We start from the raw sequence: 25744 nt of genomic DNA, 5'->3' as shown, positions 1-25744 counted from the left end.
ATTTACATAGCTTAAATTGGTCTGAACTCGAGTGACTATTTTACTGAACTCTGAACCGCTGAACCCAATATAATATTTACCTAGCTTAGCATGGTCTGAACTCGAGTGACTATTTTACTGAACTCTGAACCGCTGAACCGAATATAATATTTACCTAGCTTAGCATGGTCTGAACTCGAGTGACTATTTTACTGAACTCTGAACCGCTGAACCCAATTTAATATTTTTATAGCTTAGCATGGTCTGAACTCGAGTGACTATTTTACTGAACTCTGAACCGCTGAACCCTATTTATTATTAACATAGCTTAAATTGGTCTGAACTCGAGTGACTATTTTACTGAACTCTGAACCGCTGAACCCAATATAATATTTTTATAGCTTAGCATGGTCTGAACTCGAGTGACTATTTTACTGAACTCTGAACCGCTGAACCCTATTTATTATTTACATAGCTTAAATTGGTCTGAACTCGAGTGACTATTTTACTGAACTCTGAACCGCTGAACCCAATATAATATTTACCTAGCTTAGCATGGTCTGAACTCGAGTGACTATTTTACTGAACTCTGAACCGCTGAACCCAATTTATTATTTACATAGCTTAGCATGGTCTGAACTCGAGTGACTATTTTACTGAACTCTGAACCGCTGAACCCAATTTAATATTTACATAGCTTAGCATGGTCTGAACTCGAGTGACTATTTTACTGAACTCTGAACCGCTGAACCGAATATAATATTTACCTAGCTTAGCATGGTCTGAACTCGAGTGACTATTTTACTGAACTCTGAACCGCTGAACCCAATATAATATTTACCTAGCTTAGCATGGTCTGAACTCGAGTGACTATTTTACTGAACTCTGAACCGCTGAACCGAATATAATATTTACCTAGCTTAGCATGGTCTGAACTCGAGTGACTATTTTACTGAACTCTGAACCGCTGAACCCAATTTAATATTTTTATAGCTTAGCATGGTCTGAACTCGAGTGACTATTTTACTGAACTCTGAACCGCTGAACCCTATTTATTATTTACATAGCTTAAATTGGTCTGAACTCGAGTGACTATTTTACTGAACTCTGAACCGCTGAACCCAATATAATATTTACCTAGCTTAGCATGGTCTGAACTCGAGTGACTATTTTACTGAACTCTGAACCGCTGAACCGAATATAATATTTACCTAGCTTAGCATGGTCTGAACTCGAGTGACTATTTTACTGAACTCTGAACCGCTGAACCCAATTTAATATTTTTATAGCTTAGCATGGTCTGAACTCGAGTGACTATTTTACTGAACTCTGAACCGCTGAACCCTATTTATTATTTACATAGCTTAAATTGGTCTGAACTCGAGTGACTATTTTACTGAACTCTGAACCGCTGAACCCAATATAATATTTTTATAGCTTAGCATGGTCTGAACTCGAGTGACTATTTTACTGAACTCTGAACCGCTGAACCCTATTTATTATTTACATAGCTTAAATTGGTCTGAACTCGAGTGACTATTTTACTGAACTCTGAACCGCTGAACCCAATATAATATTTACCTAGCTTAGCATGGTCTGAACTCGAGTGACTATTTTACTGAACTCTGAACCGCTGAACCCAATTTATTATTTACATAGCTTAGCATGGTCTGAACTCGAGTGACTATTTTACTGAACTCTGAACCGCTGAACCCAATTTAATATTTACATAGCTTAGCATGGTCTGAACTCGAGTGACTATTTTACTGAACTCTGAACCGCTGAACCGAATATAATATTTACCTAGCTTAGCATGGTCTGAACTCGAGTGACTATTTTACTGAACTCTGAACCGCTGAACCCAATTTAATATTTTTATAGCTTAGCATGGTCTGAACTCGAGTGACTATTTTACTGAACTCTGAACCGCTGAACCCTATTTATTATTTACATAGCTTAAATTGGTCTGAACTCGAGTGACTATTTTACTGAACTCTGAACCGCTGAACCCAATATAATATTTACCTAGCTTAGCATGGTCTGAACTCGAGTGACTATTTTACTGAACTCTGAACCGCTGAACCCTATTTATTATTTACATAGCTTAAATTGGTCTGAACTCGAGTGACTATTTTACTGAACTCTGAACCGCTGAACCCAATATAATATTTACCTAGCTTAGCATGGTCTGAACTCGAGTGACTATTTTACTGAACTCTGAACCGCTGAACCCAATTTATTATTTACATAGCTTAGCATGGTCTGAACTCGAGTGACTATTTTACTGAACTCTGAACCGCTGAACCCAATTTAATATTTACATAGCTTAGCATGGTCTGAACTCGAGTGACTATTTTACTGAACTCTGAACCGCTGAACCGAATATAATATTTACCTAGCTTAGCATGGTCTGAACTCGAGTGACTATTTTACTGAACTCTGAACCGCTGAACCCAATTTAATATTTTTATAGCTTAGCATGGTCTGAACTCGAGTGACTATTTTACTGAACTCTGAACCGCTGAACCCAATTTATTATTTACATAGCGTAGCATGGTCTGAACTCGAGTGACTATTTTACTGAACTCTGAACCGCTGAACCCAATTTAATATTTACATAGCTTAGCATGGTCTGAACTCGAGTGACTATTTTACTGAACTCTGAACCGCTGAACCGAATATAATATTTACCTAGCTTAGCATGGTCTGAACTCGAGTGACTATTTTACTGAACTCTGAACCGCTGAACCCAATATAATATTTACCTAGCTTAGCATGGTCTGAACTCGAGTGACTATTTTACTGAACTCTGAACCGCTGAACCCAATTTAATATTTTTATAGCTTAGCATGGTCTGAACTCGAGTGACTATTTTACTGAACTCTGAACCGCTGAACCCAATTTAATATTTTTATAGCTTAGCATGGTCTGAACTCGAGTGACTATTTTACTGAACTCTGAACCGCTGAACCCAATTTATTATTTACATAGCTTAAATTGGTCTGAACTCGAGTGACTATTTTACTGAACTCTGAACCGCTGAACCGAATATAATATTTACCTAGCTTAGCATGGTCTGAACTCGAGTGACTATTTTACTGAACTCTGAACCGCTGAACCCAATTTATTATTTACATAGCGTAGCATGGTCTGAACTCGAGTGACTATTTTACTGAACTCTGAACCGCTGAACCCAATATAATATTTACCTAGCTTAGCATGGTCTGAACTCGAGTGACTATTTTACTGAACTCTGAACCGCTGAACCGAATATAATATTTACCTAGCTTAGCATGGTCTGAACTCGAGTGACTATTTTACTGAACTCTGAACCGCTGAACCCAATTTAATATTTTTATAGCTTAGCATGGTCTGAACTCGAGTGACTATTTTACTGAACTCTGAACCGCTGAACCCTATTTATTATTTACATAGCTTAAATTGGTCTGAACTCGAGTGACTATTTTACTGAACTCTGAACCGCTGAACCCAATATAATATTTACCTAGCTTAGCATGGTCTGAACTCGAGTGACTATTTTACTGAACTCTGAACCGCTGAACCCAATTTAATATTTACATAGCTTAGCATGGTCTGAACTCGAGTGACTATTTTACTGAACTCTGAACCGCTGAACCCAATATAATATTTACCTAGCTTAGCATGGTCTGAACTCGAGTGACTATTTTACTGAACTCTGAACCGCTGAACCCAATTTAATATTTATATAGCTTAGCATGGTCTGAACTCGAGTGACTATTTTACTGAACTCTGAACCGCTGAACCAATTTAATATTTACATAGCTTAGCATTGGTCTGAACTCGAGTGACTATTTTACTGAACTCTGAACCGCTGAACCCAATTAATATTTACCTAGCTTAGCATGGTCTGAACTCGAGTGACTATTTTACTGAACTCTGAACCGCTGAACCCTATTTATTATTTACATAGCTTAAATTGGTCTGAACTCGAGTGACTATTTTACTGAACTCTGAACCGCTGAACCCAATATAATATTTACCTAGCTTAGCATGGTCTGAACTCGAGTGACTATTTTACTGAACTCTGAACCGCTGAACCCAATTTAATATTTACATAGCTTAGCATGGTCTGAACTCGAGTGACTATTTTACTGAACTCTGAACCGCTGAACCCAATTTAATATTTACATAGCTTAGCATGGTCTGAACTCGAGTGACTATTTTACTGAACTCTGAACCGCTGAACCGAATATAATATTTACCTAGCTTAGCATGGTCTGAACTCGAGTGACTATTTTACTGAACTCTGAACCGCTGAACCCAATTTAATATTTTTATAGCTTAGCATGGTCTGAACTCGAGTGACTATTTTACTGAACTCTGAACCGCTGAACCCTATTTATTATTTACATAGCTTAAATTGGTCTGAACTCGAGTGACTATTTTACTGAACTCTGAACCGCTGAACCCAATATAATATTTACCTAGCTTAGCATGGTCTGAACTCGAGTGACTATTTTACTGAACTCTGAACCGCTGAACCGAATATAATATTTACCTAGCTTAGCATGGTCTGAACTCGAGTGACTATTTTACTGAACTCTGAACCGCTGAACCCAATTTAATATTTTTATAGCTTAGCATGGTCTGAACTCGAGTGACTATTTTACTGAACTCTGAACCGCTGAACCCTATTTATTATTTACATAGCTTAGAATTGGTCTGAACTCGAGTGACTATTTTACTGAACTCTGAACCGCTGAACCCAATTTAATATTTTTATAGCTTAGCATGGTCTGAACTCGAGTGACTATTTTACTGAACTCTGAACCGCTGAACCCTATTTATTATTTACATAGCTTAAATTGGTCTGAACTCGAGTGACTATTTTACTGAACTCTGAACCGCTGAACCCAATATAATATTTACCTAGCTTAGCATGGTCTGAACTCGAGTGACTATTTTACTGAACTCTGAACCGCTGAACCCAATTTATTATTTACATAGCTTAGCATGGTCTGAACTCGAGTGACTATTTTACTGAACTCTGAACCGCTGAACCCAATTAATATTTACATAGCTTAGCATGGTCTGAACTCGAGTGACTATTTACTGAACTCTGAACCGCTGAACCGAATATAATATTTACCTAGCTTAGCATGGTCTGAACTCGAGTGACTATTTTACTGAACTCTGAACCGCTGAACCCAATTTAATATTTTTATAGCTTAGCATGGTCTGAACTCGAGTGACTATTTTACTGAACTCTGAACCGCTGAACCCTATTTATTATTTACATAGCTTAAATTGGTCTGAACTCGAGTGACTATTTTACTGAACTCTGAACCGCTGAACCCAATATAATATTTACCTAGCTTAGCATGGTCTGAACTCGAGTGACTATTTTACTGAACTCTGAACCGCTGAACCCAATTTATTATTTACATAGCTTAGCATGGTCTGAACTCGAGTGACTATTTTACTGAACTCTGAACCGCTGAACCCAATTTAATATTTACATAGCTTAGCATGGTCTGAACTCGAGTGACTATTTTACTGAACTCTGAACCGCTGAACCGAATATAATATTTACCTAGCTTAGCATGGTCTGAACTCGAGTGACTATTTTACTGAACTCTGAACCGCTGAACCCAATTTAATATTTTTATAGCTTAGCATGGTCTGAACTCGAGTGACTATTTTACTGAACTCTGAACCGCTGAACCCTATTTATTATTTACATAGCTTAAATTGGTCTGAACTCGAGTGACTATTTTACTGAACTCTGAACCGCTGAACCCAATATAATATTTACCTAGCTTAGCATGGTCTGAACTCGAGTGACTATTTTACTGAACTCTGAACCGCTGAACCGAATATAATATTTACCTAGCTTAGCATGGTCTGAACTCGAGTGACTATTTTACTGAACTCTGAACCGCTGAACCCAATTTAATATTTTTATAGCTTAGCATGGTCTGAACTCGAGTGACTATTTTACTGAACTCTGAACCGCTGAACCCTATTTATTATTTACATAGCTTAAATTGGTCTGAACTCGAGTGACTATTTTACTGAACTCTGAACCGCTGAACCCAATATAATATTTTTATAGCTTAGCATGGTCTGAACTCGAGTGACTATTTTACTGAACTCTGAACCGCTGAACCCTATTTATTATTTACATAGCTTAAATTGGTCTGAACTCGAGTGACTATTTTACTGAACTCTGAACCGCTGAACCCAATATAATATTTACCTAGCTTAGCATGGTCTGAACTCGAGTGACTATTTTACTGAACTCTGAACCGCTGAACCCAATTTATTATTTACATAGCTTAGCATGGTCTGAACTCGAGTGACTATTTTACTGAACTCTGAACCGCTGAACCCAATTTAATATTTACATAGCTTAGCATGGTCTGAACTCGAGTGACTATTTTACTGAACTCTGAACCGCTGAACCGAATATAATATTTACCTAGCTTAGCATGGTCTGAACTCGAGTGACTATTTTACTGAACTCTGAACCGCTGAACCCAATTTAATATTTTTATAGCTTAGCATGGTCTGAACTCGAGTGACTATTTTACTGAACTCTGAACCGCTGAACCCTATTTATTATTTACATAGCTTAAATTGGTCTGAACTCGAGTGACTATTTTACTGAACTCTGAACCGCTGAACCCAATATAATATTTACCTAGCTTAGCATGGTCTGAACTCGAGTGACTATTTTACTGAACTCTGAACCGCTGAACCCTATTTATTATTTACATAGCTTAAATTGGTCTGAACTCGAGTGACTATTTTACTGAACTCTGAACCGCTGAACCCAATATAATATTTACCTAGCTTAGCATGGTCTGAACTCGAGTGACTATTTTACTGAACTCTGAACCGCTGAACCCAATTTATTATTTACATAGCTTAGCATGGTCTGAACTCGAGTGACTATTTTACTGAACTCTGAACCGCTGAACCCAATTTAATATTTACATAGCTTAGCATGGTCTGAACTCGAGTGACTATTTTACTGAACTCTGAACCGCTGAACCGAATATAATATTTACCTAGCTTAGCATGGTCTGAACTCGAGTGACTATTTTACTGAACTCTGAACCGCTGAACCCAATTTAATATTTTTATAGCTTAGCATGGTCTGAACTCGAGTGACTATTTTACTGAACTCTGAACCGCTGAACCCAATTTATTATTTACATAGCGTAGCATGGTCTGAACTCGAGTGACTATTTTACTGAACTCTGAACCGCTGAACCCAATTTAATATTTACATAGCTTAGCATGGTCTGAACTCGAGTGACTATTTTACTGAACTCTGAACCGCTGAACCGAATATAATATTTACCTAGCTTAGCATGGTCTGAACTCGAGTGACTATTTTACTGAACTCTGAACCGCTGAACCCAATATAATATTTACCTAGCTTAGCATGGTCTGAACTCGAGTGACTATTTTACTGAACTCTGAACCGCTGAACCCAATTTAATATTTTTATAGCTTAGCATGGTCTGAACTCGAGTGACTATTTTACTGAACTCTGAACCGCTGAACCCAATTTAATATTTTTATAGCTTAGCATGGTCTGAACTCGAGTGACTATTTTACTGAACTCTGAACCGCTGAACCCAATTTATTATTTACATAGCTTAAATTGGTCTGAACTCGAGTGACTATTTTACTGAACTCTGAACCGCTGAACCGAATATAATATTTACCTAGCTTAGCATGGTCTGAACTCGAGTGACTATTTTACTGAACTCTGAACCGCTGAACCCAATTTATTATTTACATAGCGTAGCATGGTCTGAACTCGAGTGACTATTTTACTGAACTCTGAACCGCTGAACCCAATATAATATTTACCTAGCTTAGCATGGTCTGAACTCGAGTGACTATTTTACTGAACTCTGAACCGCTGAACCGAATATAATATTTACCTAGCTTAGCATGGTCTGAACTCGAGTGACTATTTTACTGAACTCTGAACCGCTGAACCCAATTTAATATTTTTATAGCTTAGCATGGTCTGAACTCGAGTGACTATTTTACTGAACTCTGAACCGCTGAACCCTATTTATTATTTACATAGCTTAAATTGGTCTGAACTCGAGTGACTATTTTACTGAACTCTGAACCGCTGAACCCAATATAATATTTACCTAGCTTAGCATGGTCTGAACTCGAGTGACTATTTTACTGAACTCTGAACCGCTGAACCGAATATAATATTTACCTAGCTTAGCATGGTCTGAACTCGAGTGACTATTTTACTGAACTCTGAACCGCTGAACCCAATTTAATATTTTTATAGCTTAGCATGGTCTGAACTCGAGTGACTATTTTACTGAACTCTGAACCGCTGAACCCTATTTATTATTAACATAGCTTAAATTGGTCTGAACTCGAGTGACTATTTTACTGAACTCTGAACCGCTGAACCCAATATAATATTTTTATAGCTTAGCATGGTCTGAACTCGAGTGACTATTTTACTGAACTCTGAACCGCTGAACCCTATTTATTATTTACATAGCTTAAATTGGTCTGAACTCGAGTGACTATTTTACTGAACTCTGAACCGCTGAACCCAATATAATATTTACCTAGCTTAGCATGGTCTGAACTCGAGTGACTATTTTACTGAACTCTGAACCGCTGAACCCAATTTATTATTTACATAGCTTAGCATGGTCTGAACTCGAGTGACTATTTTACTGAACTCTGAACCGCTGAACCCAATTTAATATTTACATAGCTTAGCATGGTCTGAACTCGAGTGACTATTTTACTGAACTCTGAACCGCTGAACCGAATATAATATTTACCTAGCTTAGCATGGTCTGAACTCGAGTGACTATTTTACTGAACTCTGAACCGCTGAACCCAATATAATATTTACCTAGCTTAGCATGGTCTGAACTCGAGTGACTATTTTACTGAACTCTGAACCGCTGAACCGAATATAATATTTACCTAGCTTAGCATGGTCTGAACTCGAGTGACTATTTTACTGAACTCTGAACCGCTGAACCCAATTTAATATTTTTATAGCTTAGCATGGTCTGAACTCGAGTGACTATTTTACTGAACTCTGAACCGCTGAACCCTATTTATTATTTACATAGCTTAAATTGGTCTGAACTCGAGTGACTATTTTACTGAACTCTGAACCGCTGAACCCAATATAATATTTACCTAGCTTAGCATGGTCTGAACTCGAGTGACTATTTTACTGAACTCTGAACCGCTGAACCGAATATAATATTTACCTAGCTTAGCATGGTCTGAACTCGAGTGACTATTTTACTGAACTCTGAACCGCTGAACCCAATTTAATATTTTTATAGCTTAGCATGGTCTGAACTCGAGTGACTATTTTACTGAACTCTGAACCGCTGAACCCTATTTATTATTTACATAGCTTAAATTGGTCTGAACTCGAGTGACTATTTTACTGAACTCTGAACCGCTGAACCCAATATAATATTTTTATAGCTTAGCATGGTCTGAACTCGAGTGACTATTTTACTGAACTCTGAACCGCTGAACCCTATTTATTATTTACATAGCTTAAATTGGTCTGAACTCGAGTGACTATTTTACTGAACTCTGAACCGCTGAACCCAATATAATATTTACCTAGCTTAGCATGGTCTGAACTCGAGTGACTATTTTACTGAACTCTGAACCGCTGAACCCAATTTATTATTTACATAGCTTAGCATGGTCTGAACTCGAGTGACTATTTTACTGAACTCTGAACCGCTGAACCCAATTTAATATTTACATAGCTTAGCATGGTCTGAACTCGAGTGACTATTTTACTGAACTCTGAACCGCTGAACCGAATATAATATTTACCTAGCTTAGCATGGTCTGAACTCGAGTGACTATTTTACTGAACTCTGAACCGCTGAACCCAATTTAATATTTTTATAGCTTAGCATGGTCTGAACTCGAGTGACTATTTTACTGAACTCTGAACCGCTGAACCCTATTTATTATTTACATAGCTTAAATTGGTCTGAACTCGAGTGACTATTTTACTGAACTCTGAACCGCTGAACCCAATATAATATTTACCTAGCTTAGCATGGTCTGAACTCGAGTGACTATTTTACTGAACTCTGAACCGCTGAACCCTATTTATTATTTACATAGCTTAAATTGGTCTGAACTCGAGTGACTATTTTACTGAACTCTGAACCGCTGAACCCAATATAATATTTACCTAGCTTAGCATGGTCTGAACTCGAGTGACTATTTTACTGAACTCTGAACCGCTGAACCCAATTTATTATTTACATAGCTTAGCATGGTCTGAACTCGAGTGACTATTTTACTGAACTCTGAACCGCTGAACCCAATTTAATATTTACATAGCTTAGCATGGTCTGAACTCGAGTGACTATTTTACTGAACTCTGAACCGCTGAACCGAATATAATATTTACCTAGCTTAGCATGGTCTGAACTCGAGTGACTATTTTACTGAACTCTGAACCGCTGAACCCAATTTAATATTTTTATAGCTTAGCATGGTCTGAACTCGAGTGACTATTTTACTGAACTCTGAACCGCTGAACCCAATTTATTATTTACATAGCGTAGCATGGTCTGAACTCGAGTGACTATTTTACTGAACTCTGAACCGCTGAACCCAATTTAATATTTACATAGCTTAGCATGGTCTGAACTCGAGTGACTATTTTACTGAACTCTGAACCGCTGAACCGAATATAATATTTACCTAGCTTAGCATGGTCTGAACTCGAGTGACTATTTTACTGAACTCTGAACCGCTGAACCCAATATAATATTTACCTAGCTTAGCATGGTCTGAACTCGAGTGACTATTTTACTGAACTCTGAACCGCTGAACCCAATTTAATATTTTTATAGCTTAGCATGGTCTGAACTCGAGTGACTATTTTACTGAACTCTGAACCGCTGAACCCAATTTAATATTTTTATAGCTTAGCATGGTCTGAACTCGAGTGACTATTTTACTGAACTCTGAACCGCTGAACCCAATTTATTATTTACATAGCTTAAATTGGTCTGAACTCGAGTGACTATTTTACTGAACTCTGAACCGCTGAACCGAATATAATATTTACCTAGCTTAGCATGGTCTGAACTCGAGTGACTATTTTACTGAACTCTGAACCGCTGAACCCAATTTATTATTTACATAGCGTAGCATGGTCTGAACTCGAGTGACTATTTTACTGAACTCTGAACCGCTGAACCCAATATAATATTTACCTAGCTTAGCATGGTCTGAACTCGAGTGACTATTTTACTGAACTCTGAACCGCTGAACCGAATATAATATTTACCTAGCTTAGCATGGTCTGAACTCGAGTGACTATTTTACTGAACTCTGAACCGCTGAACCCAATTTAATATTTTTATAGCTTAGCATGGTCTGAACTCGAGTGACTATTTTACTGAACTCTGAACCGCTGAACCCTATTTATTATTTACATAGCTTAAATTGGTCTGAACTCGAGTGACTATTTTACTGAACTCTGAACCGCTGAACCCAATATAATATTTACCTAGCTTAGCATGGTCTGAACTCGAGTGACTATTTTACTGAACTCTGAACCGCTGAACCCAATTTAATATTTACATAGCTTAGCATGGTCTGAACTCGAGTGACTATTTTACTGAACTCTGAACCGCTGAACCGAATATAATATTTACCTAGCTTAGCATGGTCTGAACTCGAGTGACTATTTTACTGAACTCTGAACCGCTGAACCCAATTTAATATTTTTATAGCTTAGCATGGTCTGAACTCGAGTGACTATTTTACTGAACTCTGAACCGCTGAACCCTATTTATTATTTACATAGCTTAAATTGGTCTGAACTCGAGTGACTATTTTACTGAACTCTGAACCGCTGAACCCAATAAAATATTTACCTAGCTTAGCATGGTCTGAACTCGAGTGACTATTTTACTGAACTCTGAACCGCTGAACCCTATTTATTATTTACATAGCTTAAATTGGTCTGAACTCGAGTGACTATTTTACTGAACTCTGAACCGCTGAACCCAATATAATATTTACCTAGCTTAGCATGGTCTGAACTCGAGTGACTATTTTACTGAACTCTGAACCGCTGAACCCAATTTATTATTTACATAGCTTAGCATGGTCTGAACTCGAGTGACTATTTTACTGAACTCTGAACCGCTGAACCCAATTTAATATTTACATAGCTTAGCATGGTCTGAACTCGAGTGACTATTTTACTGAACTCTGAACCGCTGAACCGAATATAATATTTACCTAGCTTAGCATGGTCTGAACTCGAGTGACTATTTTACTGAACTCTGAACCGCTGAACCCAATTTAATATTTTTATAGCTTAGCATGGTCTGAACTCGAGTGACTATTTTACTGAACTCTGAACCGCTGAACCCTATTTATTATTTACATAGCTTAAATTGGTCTGAACTCGAGTGACTATTTTACTGAACTCTGAACCGCTGAACCCAATATAATATTTACCTAGCTTAGCATGGTCTGAACTCGAGTGACTATTTTACTGAACTCTGAACCGCTGAACCGAATATAATATTTACCTAGCTTAGCATGGTCTGAACTCGAGTGACTATTTTACTGAACTCTGAACCGCTGAACCCAATTTAATATTTTTATAGCTTAGCATGGTCTGAACTCGAGTGACTATTTTACTGAACTCTGAACCGCTGAACCCTATTTATTATTTACATAGCTTAAATTGGTCTGAACTCGAGTGACTATTTTACTGAACTCTGAACCGCTGAACCCAATATAATATTTTTATAGCTTAGCATGGTCTGAACTCGAGTGACTATTTTACTGAACTCTGAACCGCTGAACCCTATTTATTATTTACATAGCTTAAATTGGTCTGAACTCGAGTGACTATTTTACTGAACTCTGAACCGCTGAACCCAATATAATATTTACCTAGCTTAGCATGGTCTGAACTCGAGTGACTATTTTACTGAACTCTGAACCGCTGAACCCAATTTATTATTTACATAGCTTAGCATGGTCTGAACTCGAGTGACTATTTTACTGAACTCTGAACCGCTGAACCCAATTTAATATTTACATAGCTTAGCATGGTCTGAACTCGAGTGACTATTTTACTGAACTCTGAACCGCTGAACCGAATATAATATTTACCTAGCTTAGCATGGTCTGAACTCGAGTGACTATTTTACTGAACTCTGAACCGCTGAACCCAATTTAATATTTTTATAGCTTAGCATGGTCTGAACTCGAGTGACTATTTTACTGAACTCTGAACCGCTGAACCCTATTTATTATTTACATAGCTTAAATTGGTCTGAACTCGAGTGACTATTTTACTGAACTCTGAACCGCTGAACCCAATATAATATTTACCTAGCTTAGCATGGTCTGAACTCGAGTGACTATTTTACTGAACTCTGAACCGCTGAACCCTATTTATTATTTACATAGCTTAAATTGGTCTGAACTCGAGTGACTATTTTACTGAACTCTGAACCGCTGAACCCAATATAATATTTACCTAGCTTAGCATGGTCTGAACTCGAGTGACTATTTTACTGAACTCTGAACCGCTGAACCCAATTTATTATTTACATAGCTTAGCATGGTCTGAACTCGAGTGACTATTTTACTGAACTCTGAACCGCTGAACCCAATTTAATATTTACATAGCTTAGCATGGTCTGAACTCGAGTGACTATTTTACTGAACTCTGAACCGCTGAACCGAATATAATATTTACCTAGCTTAGCATGGTCTGAACTCGAGTGACTATTTTACTGAACTCTGAACCGCTGAACCCAATTTAATATTTTTATAGCTTAGCATGGTCTGAACTCGAGTGACTATTTTACTGAACTCTGAACCGCTGAACCCAATTTATTATTTACATAGCGTAGCATGGTCTGAACTCGAGTGACTATTTTACTGAACTCTGAACCGCTGAACCCAATTTAATATTTACATAGCTTAGCATGGTCTGAACTCGAGTGACTATTTTACTGAACTCTGAACCGCTGAACCGAATATAATATTTACCTAGCTTAGCATGGTCTGAACTCGAGTGACTATTTTACTGAACTCTGAACCGCTGAACCCAATATAATATTTACCTAGCTTAGCATGGTCTGAACTCGAGTGACTATTTTACTGAACTCTGAACCGCTGAACCCAATTTAATATTTTTATAGCTTAGCATGGTCTGAACTCGAGTGACTATTTTACTGAACTCTGAACCGCTGAACCCAATTTAATATTTTTATAGCTTAGCATGGTCTGAACTCGAGTGACTATTTTACTGAACTCTGAACCGCTGAACCCAATTTATTATTTACATAGCTTAAATTGGTCTGAACTCGAGTGACTATTTTACTGAACTCTGAACCGCTGAACCGAATATAATATTTACCTAGCTTAGCATGGTCTGAACTCGAGTGACTATTTTACTGAACTCTGAACCGCTGAACCCAATTTATTATTTACATAGCGTAGCATGGTCTGAACTCGAGTGACTATTTTACTGAACTCTGAACCGCTGAACCCAATATAATATTTACCTAGCTTAGCATGGTCTGAACTCGAGTGACTATTTTACTGAACTCTGAACCGCTGAACCGAATATAATATTTACCTAGCTTAGCATGGTCTGAACTCGAGTGACTATTTTACTGAACTCTGAACCGCTGAACCCAATTTAATATTTTTATAGCTTAGCATGGTCTGAACTCGAGTGACTATTTTACTGAACTCTGAACCGCTGAACCCTATTTATTATTTACATAGCTTAAATTGGTCTGAACTCGAGTGACTATTTTACTGAACTCTGAACCGCTGAACCCAATATAATATTTACCTAGCTTAGCATGGTCTGAACTCGAGTGACTATTTTACTGAACTCTGAACCGCTGAACCCAATTTAATATTTACATAGCTTAGCATGGTCTGAACTCGAGTGACTATTTTACTGAACTCTGAACCGCTGAACCGAATATAATATTTACCTAGCTTAGCATGGTCTGAACTCGAGTGACTATTTTACTGAACTCTGAACCGCTGAACCCAATTTAATATTTTTATAGCTTAGCATGGTCTGAACTCGAGTGACTATTTTACTGAACTCTGAACCGCTGAACCCTATTTATTATTTACATAGCTTAAATTGGTCTGAACTCGAGTGACTATTTTACTGAACTCTGAACCGCTGAACCCAATAAAATATTTACCTAGCTTAGCATGGTCTGAACTCGAGTGACTATTTTACTGAACTCTGAACCGCTGAACCCTATTTATTATTTACATAGCTTAAATTGGTCTGAACTCGAGTGACTATTTTACTGAACTCTGAACCGCTGAACCCAATATAATATTTACCTAGCTTAGCATGGTCTGAACTCGAGTGACTATTTTACTGAACTCTGAACCGCTGAACCCAATTTATTATTTACATAGCTTAGCATGGTCTGAACTCGAGTGACTATTTTACTGAACTCTGAACCGCTGAACCCAATTTAATATTTACATAGCTTAGCATGGTCTGAACTCGAGTGACTATTTTACTGAACTCTGAACCGCTGAACCGAATATAATATTTACCTAGCTTAGCATGGTCTGAACTCGAGTGACTATTTTACTGAACTCTGAACCGCTGAACCCAATTTAATATTTTTATAGCTTAGCATGGTCTGAACTCGAGTGACTATTTTACTGAACTCTGAACCGCTGAACCCAATTTATTATTTACATAGCGTAGCATGGTCTGAACTCGAGTGACTATTTTACTGAACTCTGAACCGCTGAACCCAATTTAATATTTACATAGCTTAGCATGGTCTGAACTCGAGTGACTATTTTACTGAACTCTGAACCGCTGAACCCAATATAATATTTTTATAGCTTAGCATGGTCTGAACTCGAGTGACTATTTTACTGAACTCTGAACCGCTGAACCCAATTTATTATTTCCACATAGAGAATGCTTGTTTCTGGAGGAGCGAACTCATTTTTCAAACTTAACGCTTTGAAAAGAAGGTTTGGAAACGCGATGGAAAGGTGCGAAAAGAGGACGAGGAACAACGACGTCTAACTTTTTATTGCCCAGATAACATAATGTTTCCATTTTTATTTATGTTTTCATTGAACACTACTTAGTTTACGATCCTTGCAATTGTGACAAATATGATAATCTACATTTGACACAAACCCTTCGATACAATTTGTGTGATACCATAAGCGACATACTACACAAAATACTTTTGGATCATCATGCTCCGGATCCAAAATACACCCAATAGTATCACACATTGTCCATTGCTCTTCATTTGTGCCTTTTTCGAAAAGACTGTTTCTCGTCAAGGAATGACAGCTCACTTTCAAAAGGGGTTCTTCGAGCAAAGAAATGATATTTTTTTCACGTTTTTTAAAAAATGTTGGAATTCTTTTTCGTTTACTGTAATATTTGTCAGCAATGGTATAGCTACTAGAAGATTCATATATTCTGTTGATCCAAAATCGAAGATATTTAGAATCACTCCAAATTTCTTGTGGTGTAGTTGTTCCTGTTATTATCATATACATGTTAAGGCACGCTAAAGGCCCGCAATCGTAACCATTACTTTGGGTGGCAAAATTGGAAGTTAACACCAATTTCCATTCTTCTTTTACAAATTTGACATCGGCAACTTCATTGGCGGTGGCAGCAATAGCAAGCAACCGCTGAAATTCATTTTCTCTCTCAATCCCACTTTTCAAACTGTCGTACAAACTATCAACAACGTAAATTGTCTTCTGATTCAGAGCGATGATTCCCAATGCCCAATGACTTCCTTGCTTTAAAGGATCCGTGTTGATTAAAACAATGATTAAATCTCGGTTTAAGCTTAAGGTTCGCGAAAGAAAGTTGGCGGCGCTATTGAGTGATTTCCTAGATATCCCAGTGTACTCATACGAAGCAAAGTAGAGGACAGAATCTTCTAGGTTGAATGAGTTAATCATATACGGAATGACGGAATTCAGTATGTCATCGTCAAGCCATTGTTTTGGTTCCAAATTTTCTCTACATACGGAAATATTTTCGGGAATTTCTGCGTAATCTGGAAGTGCCACATAAGGATCAGCTGCAAAGAATATATATTCCAAAATATTCATCAGCTATATTAAACTACTGTTAAAGACTAAAATTTGTTAGAAAGCTTGCAGTTATGAGAACAAGAATTAAAACATTGAGTAGTAAATATTTTGTGGTAAAACCAATTAAACATAATTACCAGCGTGGAGAGAAAGGTCAGCTGTGTTAAGAGCAAATTCACTGTCGTGTATTTTATCAGCTTCAGGTGTACTCATATTACTTCTTGTTCCACTTGAATCATGCGTAATATCTGTGTGTTGATCATCGGCTAATTTGAAAAATATTTGCAAATTTCAGTAACATTGATGGATTGTAGGTTTTTCTATTCATTACCTTGCAAAAGTGATTTTTCCATTGAAGAAACCACCAAAGAATCATCAGCCGGTTCAACTAAAGGCAAGATGTCCTGAGGCTTTGGGGCTTTCCTTCCTGTTTTTCCCTTGTGACCACGAGTTCGTTTTAACAAGGCTAAAAGGTTGTACGGGGATTTGTCTATTATCTTCTTTCCAACAACATTTTGTACAGCAATTATATGGAAACACAAACCAGTGCTTTCACAAGTGCATTGTAATTTGTCACGTTTTTCGTTTTTTGTAACAGTATATATATTGTTATTAAACGGATGGTTCACAATGAACGCGCCAGAAGCAGATACAACAGAAACCAGGTTTTGGTTGCACGTGATGTTTGCTAAAATGTTCTTACTTCTCAGGTGTAAATTATTATCACCTTTTTCAATGTTGTGTTTTGGATTTTTCACTGTGGCTTTCAGAGTTTCAATAATTTGTTCATGTGTGTACGTCACGTGCTTTGGTATAATAATGGGACAACTTAAGTTTGCACGGTGTTCTTTTAATACCATATTTCCAGGAGAAGTGAATGCCAATCCAAAGTCGTGTAAAACGTTTAATTGCATACATAGTAGCAATGTCACTAATGAGTGCAAACGTAACTCTTTCCAATTTGAATCTTCTTTAATCAACTTGTTAAGAGACTCGCTTAAATTATTTGTTGGAATAACATCTAGGAAAGCGGGAAACCGATGGTAAACAAATTTTGCACCGTGTTTTCGGATATCTTCTTTCAAAAAATCTTCAAAGTAATTTTTGAAAACTTCGGACCATGTTTCACTAAAGTTTTTGTAAACATTTTCGAACTCATCTTCTTTATCTAAATTAAGCAAACACTTAACTTCCTTTTCCAGAGCACTAAAATCGTCTCTAGTTTTCCCCTCACAAGTGCCGATGAAGCGCAACATATCTCTGATTATGTGATTGTGACAGTAGATAATGTTGGCGCAAGGTAATTGTTTTTTAATGGCATTAGTGAGGGCTGTCTCACGATCAATACAAATTGGGACATTTTTTTCTAAAACGTCCAATTGCAAGAGGTGATTTGCAACACGTAAAAATGCATCATGTACGTTCTGAACCTTTCGGTCGTGCAACATGAACAAAACCCCAAAAATTGGATTTTTGTTCATTAGTGTGTTTCTCATAACGAGCGTCGAAACATAAGCATCCCCGCAGTTGAATGTGGTATCATAGGACAGTAATTGTTCAGTTTCTAAATCCTCTCCACTATTTTTCAGTAAGAAATTTGCGAGATCAATTGTGCTAGGATGAGCCACTATTATGATGTGATATGGAACCAATTCATGGTAAACCACAAAATCTCCAAACTCTTTGTTTTTACCCATTTCAATTACGCTGAATAATTCACAAGGAAGTAGATCCTTATCTTGGTCTACTTTTCTTTTAATGTTCCTAATTTGCTTGATATTTCTAGGTTTATTAATCGGGTCACGAGTTTTATCAGACTGTCCTTTGATCATGGCGTAGTAAATTGATTTTGGTTCCGCCCTGGTGATTTTTATTTGACCTCTGGCTTTGGTTTTGAAAGTCTTGGTGTTTCGACAAAAATACTTCGTCTTAATTTTTGAATTTCCATGCGGCTTTGGTGGGCACAGTGTTTCTTTTCCAAGATAATGCATTAAAACTACAGGATTGTCTGTCGAAGTTGATTTTGTCAACCGATAAATGTGTTTTTGGAAATTTAAAACCTTTCCATTGGCTTTCAATTTGTAATAGATTTTCAAAACGGATGGCTGCTTGAACTTTTTTTTGTTGTTTCCATAATATAAAAATCCTGCATACTGGTCACATAAGAAATCAGAGTCCTTGACGTTTTTACATTTATATAAAAAAGCTTCACCACCCTTTGGTTTAACAGGGGGGCTAGTCATAATGGAATCGGCTTTAACACCTGTTTCCGCAGTTTTCAAAATGCGTTCTACCTCACATAGATCCATGGATTCATGACGAACCAGATAAACAATGTTAGAGTGTTCATTTTTTACGTGCTTATGTCCAATTACATTCATTTCAACATCTTCCGTATCCCGGTCTTCAATTTCAACATCTTCTGAGTCCTGGTCATCAATTTCAACATCTTCTGAGTCCTGGTCATCAATTTCAGCATCTTCAATATCCTGGTCTCCAATTTCAACATCTTCCATGTCTACATCTGTTTTTATTATTTCAGCTCCTTTGCCGCATACATTTTCATTGCGAATCATATTAAATACGTTTTCCTATTTACAATAGAAACTATATTATGCGAGAATTCAAAGACGAAAAAATAAAAAAAACATGTCTGACAGATTAAAGATTGTATCCTGTGTAGCGTGGTGAGATTATCAAGAGCGCGAACAAGGGTGCATGATCAAGTCCTCTGAGGTTATATAAGCTTCCCGACAGTGAGATTAATATAATGTTTTACGTACCTGAAGTTTCTAACAAACGTCTCATCCAACTTCTCAAGAGGCTTCTCTTTATTTTAAACAAATCTTCTATTAGGTAATTTACTAGTTAACGACTAACAATCATTCCATACAACATTATTATTAGTGTCTATCCAAGACTGTAGAATCGCAGCGTCTGTCTCTAAACCTTTGTATTAGGTTTAAGCATAGCCTCCTAGATCACGCTAGTCGTTACTCACGGACGAAGTCTGCTCGCGCCATAGGCGACCGTTCAAAGAATTATTTTCCTATTTAAAAGAGCGTATCGTGGATTTTCGTTCGAAAAATCAAAGCGATCAGCTTTTAACATAATGTGCTGAGAGAGAAACTAAATTTTTTTCCATACTTGTTGAAATTACATGAAATTTTAAAGAGACTTGCAAATGATTTTTATTATTATTATGAAAAGTTTCATAGTTGAAAAAAAAAGGTTAAAAAGGTTATTAGTCATAATACAAATATTTAGCCATTTGTGGGATGAAAGGGCTTTTCTTCTTGAAACCGAAGAAAACACCTTTCATCCCATAGAAATCTTAGTTTAATTATGGCTAATTGACGTTTTCATTTTTAAACAAAAAACAGTGAAACAAAACTTTTGAAACTTTACACAAAAGTAAAATATATTAACTTTGCACGTCTCATTAAAATTTCAACCAGTTTTTTAGAACTAGGGCCAAAGAACGGGGTTTCTCCCATAGACCAGTGTGGTTAAAAGCTTCGATTTTTGGCTTGAAATGCGATATATGCGTTTTTGGGCCGGTGCGAGAAGCCTGCGTGCGCGAGTCGCGTAATTCTAGGAGGCTATGGATAGTTTAGAATTCCGTGTCTGACCAACGGCGATATAATACTTATGTCCTGTTCAAATTTCGTACTTTAAGAATAGATTAGCGTCGTCTGCTTCATAAATTACCAGAAATTATGAATGTTTGACTTGCCATTCACATAGCATGGAAATTACGAGAACTATTTGAAGTGGCTTGAAATTTCCTATAATCATGACCGTAAACAGCAGTAAAGCATCAAATTAGATTTACTTACTCAATTTTCCTATACTGCGGAACTGGCTTATTTCTAGCGCTGTAGGAGCGTGGTGCAATAGAAAAAGGGTTTTCCAGGAACCAGGAGGCGAGTTAACTCAAGCTGTCTGCTTGAAAAGCCCCGGAATCGCTTATGTTTATGTTATCGTGGGTTACTAGTGGACTAGTCGGTTAAATCAAGTCGTGTGTTATCACTTTGATGTCGATAAAGGTTAGAGTGTAATTTTATATGTCCGGATGTAGATGCTCTCATAGGTTTTTACAATTCTGTTACGAATTAACTTTTTATGATGGAAAACTTTACGTTTGGGCATAAATACAGTTTGTTCAGACTTGTTTTCAACTTTTCTCGGAAGGAATGAGACTCGTAAACTAAATTCTACTTTTTGTTATTGTTGCAAAATATTCGGAACAATTGTTTGTTTCTACTCTGTCCTTCATAGACGATTCAATATCTAATTAAGTAGACGGCATAGTAATTTTACTCATGGGCCTTGGCTAAGTCCATAGACAAATGGAAGCCGTATGTTATCGAGTTACGTTACCAACGAAGTGAAATTATATTGTTTTTATTTATTTATGTTTCGATTATCCTAGTATTTTTATGGAATTCCTTTAAAGAAATTGAAGCTAGAGAAATACTTTATAACGATTCATCATCGGTCAATAAACACTAAGTCAAAAACTCTTCGCTCTATATTCAACGCCTAGGTTGAAATTGAATACTTTTTGGGATGGATTGCCCTATTGTATATAAGATATTGAAGGAAGCATTACCGCTAAAGAAGGTGGAATCGCTTCTGATAAAAGCTGAACGTGGGGAAAAAGAAAACTTCATTAATAAATTTCCACTTGGTAAACCCAGAGCAGGACAGATTTTTCTTTACCGACTTCAAAGTCCCCAAGATAATAGTCATCTCAAAGATGAATACGTAGGATTTCGAAATGTGGGAAACAACAAGAAAAAGGATAAAATAATTCCTGTTCTTAAACGATATTACAAGATTCGCAATCATGAACAAGATAAGGGCTACCTAAATTTGGCCAAGGAAGTTTCATGTCTGACTAGTCCAATTACACCAAACACCCCGGTTTTTTTGATCCAATACTTGGGTAATGAAAAAGACTATAAAGAACGAGACGAAACAATGTCCAAAGACACTGTTTCGCCATCAAGTAGCGACGTAAATAATTTGGTGACATTGAAAAGTGACATTACAGCCGTTGATAGATTGCTTAGGGCTGAAATTTACAATATCGTTGAAATGGCTAAACTTGGAGACTTTAATGACTACATTATCCATGTACAGGTTGCACCATATGATTTAGTAATACTTTGCCATTCTACATGTATAAGCCTGGCCAATAAGATTCTTGAAGAAAACGCAGTGTGTAGCGATAATACAGTGTTCAGAATGATTGAATATAAGAAAAATATTCCTTTTGGGAAAATAAGCATTTCTATTTTGTCAGTCAAAAATAAGTATTTTGAAACGGATCCAGCAATTGACGTAGCTCTCATGCTACACAGTGACACATCTACTGAACTACACAAGGTTTTTCTGAAAATGATTTCCGCGCGAATGCCTTTAATAAGTGAATATTTCTTGGAAGAGCTTCTTTCTCAAATTGGCAAAAATGAGTTATACCAGTCTTTAGACAAATGGAAGGAACAACCGCTAGATACGGTGGTTGCAGCAATGTACATGTTGCAAATCGATAGTTTGAAAGAGCTTAAAAAATCATATGAAGGGAAAGGGAGATATGAACTTAAACCTGACGCTAAGAAAGTCGTTCAAAGGCACGTGAAAATTATATCAACAACTTCTTGCCATATATCGTTCACCAGTGATGAACTTTTATCCTATGCTGAAACCCCTGTATTAGGTCGCAGGGAAAAACCTCTATCACTTAAGACAAAATTCAATAGCACCCAAGAAATAGCAAGTCAAATTTTGGAAAGTAATTTCATTTCAATAAGCGGAAAAGCAAGGGTTTTCACTATACGAGATCCTGTTTCTTCGTTAGTATATACCGTAAAAAAAAATCCAGGGAAAGAAACATTATCATGTTCTTGTTCAAATGTGAGGAATTGCTCACACAGACTAGCGGTTTGGAATTTCCTTAGTGGTGTACCCAAAGAGAAGAAATCTTATAAATTAAATGTACTGAAACGTGGAAGAAAGAAGAGTCCAAAGAAAATAAGTAGTTTATCGGCTAAAAGCACCTCAATGAAATCTGAATTAATTCATAACAAAAAAGATGATGGTGAGTGAACTGTGTTCATTATGGTGTTTTCGTTGTCGCACATATTTTAAAATGAAGGCACTAATTTTTCAGAAAGCTTTATTTCGGATTCATTTGACTTATTTAAGTCTTTCGAAAAAAATGGTACGTTTTATATTTTTATATTTTTTAGTATCCTAAGTACGTTGTTTGTATATGAGCACTATAAGAGTAGACTTTAAAAAAATCACGTAATCCTATCGTCTACCTTATCACTCTGGTATACAAGGCAGATACTAGTGATGTGATGGTCACACCATGCTAAGAAGAGAAAGTTAAAGAATGTTTAGGCTTTTAAAATTTCGATATTTCTACACGAAACTTCAGATCTATGATACTTGAGGCATTAATGGTTTCATCGCATTTGTTGAAGTACCTTTCATTCTTTTATGGGAGGCCTAAAAATGCCTAGTCCACTAACTTAGATTTTAACTCTAAAGCTACTACATTTAACTTATTTATTGGTTTCTAAGTGCTGAGTGGTTCAGTATTAAATAAACTTAAAATTTGTGTACAGAAACTCAGTTTATTAATGAAGATTGTCACTAAAGAGAGACGAGCCGGGTTAGAGGTTAAAATAATTATTAACTATGAGTTATCGTCATCGCACTGGTTCTGTCCTGAATGAGTATTGTTCTTGTTTATATATAGGCCGCTTATCACCCGTTACATGCTTTTTTATCATAAGTTTTTTATACCGTATCTACTAGCTACAGTCTTGTATAGGGTTACATAAATTAATCGTGCTTATAAGTTTTACATCTAATATACTAATATAACAGAAACTATGCAAATTGATGAGGAAAATAACGAAAAAGAAACCTTAGAAGCGTCACCTAATTTCGAGGTAACCAATTCAAATAGCGCAGGATATCTCCTGGTGGATTATGTAAATAAAGAGCTAAATAACATAAATGAAGATTCGGATGACTCTATTGGTAAATATACGAAAACATTTTTTGATTTGTCCGACAATATTTTTGTGGAATAACTGGAGTGAAATTTGTATGTTTGAAGAGTATGTGCAACAAAATGAGATAGATATACCTTTGTTTATACTAAATTTACGGCTCAAAGTTTACTTAATACTATGCCTATGAATTTCACTAAAACTATTATTTAAATCTTGATTTACTTATTACAGACCCTAGCAAAGTGTTAAGCTTTACTATGACGGAGATAGAAAATGAAGATATTAAACTAACAAATAAGTAAACTAAATAAAATATGCATGACTGACCAGCACAAATATTTAAAACGAGTATATTTATAGAGAATCTCAAGTTATACAAGGAGTTAAAAGAATTCTAAAATTTTGTGAAGAAACCGATTACATAAATAATATAATGTGTCACTCCCCAAAAAGCAGTATCACACATCCTATGCAAGTCAATAATCTTATTTTTTATTATTGCCCATGTTTTGACAGCCTAACTATCTGTCCAAAGTTCACAAAACAATATACCATGTTATATGACTTTAATATCACAAGCGAATTTAGTACCTGCATGCTGTAAATTATTCTTTTTCTTAACGCAAAGCATCGCTTTTCTACAGATACAAAGAACATCCCGAGTTTTTAAGACATGCAAAACTTCTAACTCACCAAAAAATTCGCGAGAGCAAATCACACCTTCCTAAAGGAACAGAGCCTATTGCTGATGACGTATGTCTACATTTTCAAAGAAGGTTAACTACCATAGTTACACAACTTATAATTAATTTTTTTAGGTAACCGAGTACAGCATTCAAGAGTTACGAAAATTATTTATAAAAAAAGAAATAATTAATCGTGGGTATGTAATAGTTCATTCAAACCATTAAAACGCTTAAGTAATAAAACAACACTATAAAATCTTTAGTCATCCGGAATATGTTTTTGGGATGAACCCAACACAATATCGAGTTAATGTGCCTGAAAAAGCTTTAGAGTTGAAGGAATATTTCTCAAAATATGTTAGGTAATTTGATTCATAAGACCATTATACTTAACTGTAAATAAGAAAGAGATCGAGAAAGCCAAAGAAATGTGGTGAGCAAATTCTTATAAAAAAACTAATATTTACTATGTATCTTTCTTTAGCATTCCAACAATACGCCACGAAAAGTACTTCTTTGATGTCATACTTTATGAATTTCTTGTTATTTACTTAATAAAAGAAGAAAATATTACCCATGAAGAAGCTAAACAAAGGGTTTAGTAACAATCATAATTAACACATGAACATCCGACTGTGTAGAGAAATACCAAAGAATTCTTAAAATAAAAAAAAACAGCACTATTTTAATCAGAAACATTTTCACTCCACTTCAGACAGAATTAAGCTTTAGAAATATTGAAGTAAGTTCAGATTCAGTAAAGTAATCACTAAAGTTCAGACCAATTTAAGCTATGTAAATAATAAATTGGGTTCAGCGGTTCAGAGTTCAGTAAAATAGTCACTCGAGTTCAGACCAATTTAAGCTATG

At 36.3% G+C, this 25744-nt stretch overlaps 2 protein-coding genes across 4 annotated transcripts; one reads left to right on the top strand and one right to left on the bottom strand.

Moving 5' to 3' along the window:
- Positions 1 to 16099: 16099 nt before the first annotated feature.
- On the bottom strand, positions 16100 to 20432 carry LOC149679123 (uncharacterized). Of its 2 annotated transcripts, none has more exons than XM_089834766.1 (4): positions 17696 to 20432; positions 17483 to 17617; positions 17289 to 17417; positions 16100 to 17138 (listed from the first exon to the last, which is right to left on the bottom strand). In XM_089834766.1, exons 1-4 carry the CDS (start codon positions 19725 to 19727, stop codon positions 16156 to 16158), a joined length of 3279 nt encoding a protein of 1092 aa, XP_089690892.1. In that variant the 5' UTR covers positions 19728 to 20432; the 3' UTR covers positions 16100 to 16155. The 2 variants fall into 2 exon arrangements, with proteins under 2 accessions (XP_089690892.1, XP_089690891.1); XM_089834765.1 differs by having other exon boundaries at positions 17483 to 19742; positions 19935 to 20432.
- Positions 20433 to 21528: 1096 nt separating this feature from the next.
- On the top strand, positions 21529 to 25549 carry LOC149679122 (uncharacterized). Of its 2 annotated transcripts, XM_089834768.1 has the most exons (10): positions 21529 to 22951; positions 23018 to 23257; positions 23330 to 23380; positions 24058 to 24213; positions 24420 to 24486; positions 24549 to 24659; positions 24833 to 24941; positions 25007 to 25071; positions 25138 to 25236; positions 25359 to 25549. In XM_089834768.1, exons 1-10 carry the CDS (start codon positions 21724 to 21726, stop codon positions 25474 to 25476), a joined length of 2244 nt encoding a protein of 747 aa, XP_089690894.1. In that variant the 5' UTR covers positions 21529 to 21723; the 3' UTR covers positions 25477 to 25549. The 2 variants fall into 2 exon arrangements, with proteins under 2 accessions (XP_089690894.1, XP_089690893.1); XM_089834767.1 differs by having other exon boundaries at positions 21529 to 23257.
- The last annotated feature ends 195 nt before the right edge of the window (positions 25550 to 25744 follow it).

Source organism: Phalangium opilio, unplaced genomic scaffold (genome assembly GCF_054372755.1).
Source record: "Phalangium opilio isolate 3A_F unplaced genomic scaffold, DU_Popi_V2 ptg000041l_1, whole genome shotgun sequence".
NCBI classification, from domain to species: domain Eukaryota; kingdom Metazoa; phylum Arthropoda; class Arachnida; order Opiliones; family Phalangiidae; genus Phalangium; species Phalangium opilio.
This window is presented reverse-complemented; position numbering and strand designations above follow the sequence as displayed.

Excerpts from the sequence above, each read along its gene's own strand:
- LOC149679122 (XM_089834767.1), top strand. The coding sequence starts at position 21,724 with ATGGATTGCCCTATTGTATATAAGATATTGAAGGAAGCATTACCGCTA. Across the intron at positions 23,258-23,329 it reads TCATAACAAAAAAGATGATG|AAAGCTTTATTTCGGATTCA; the intron begins GTGAGTGAACTG and ends CTAATTTTTCAG. Across the intron at positions 25,237-25,358 it reads TATTTCTCAAAATATGTTAG|CATTCCAACAATACGCCACG; the intron begins GTAATTTGATTC and ends ATCTTTCTTTAG.
- LOC149679123 (XM_089834765.1), bottom strand. The coding sequence starts at position 19,727 with ATGATTCGCAATGAAAATGTATGCGGCAAAGGAGCTGAAATAATAAAA. Across the intron at positions 17,418-17,482 it reads GGAAAAATCACTTTTGCAAG|CCGATGATCAACACACAGAT; the intron begins GTAATGAATAGA and ends TTTTCAAATTAG. Across the intron at positions 17,139-17,288 it reads TGACCTTTCTCTCCACGCTG|CTGATCCTTATGTGGCACTT; the intron begins GTAATTATGTTT and ends TATTCTTTGCAG.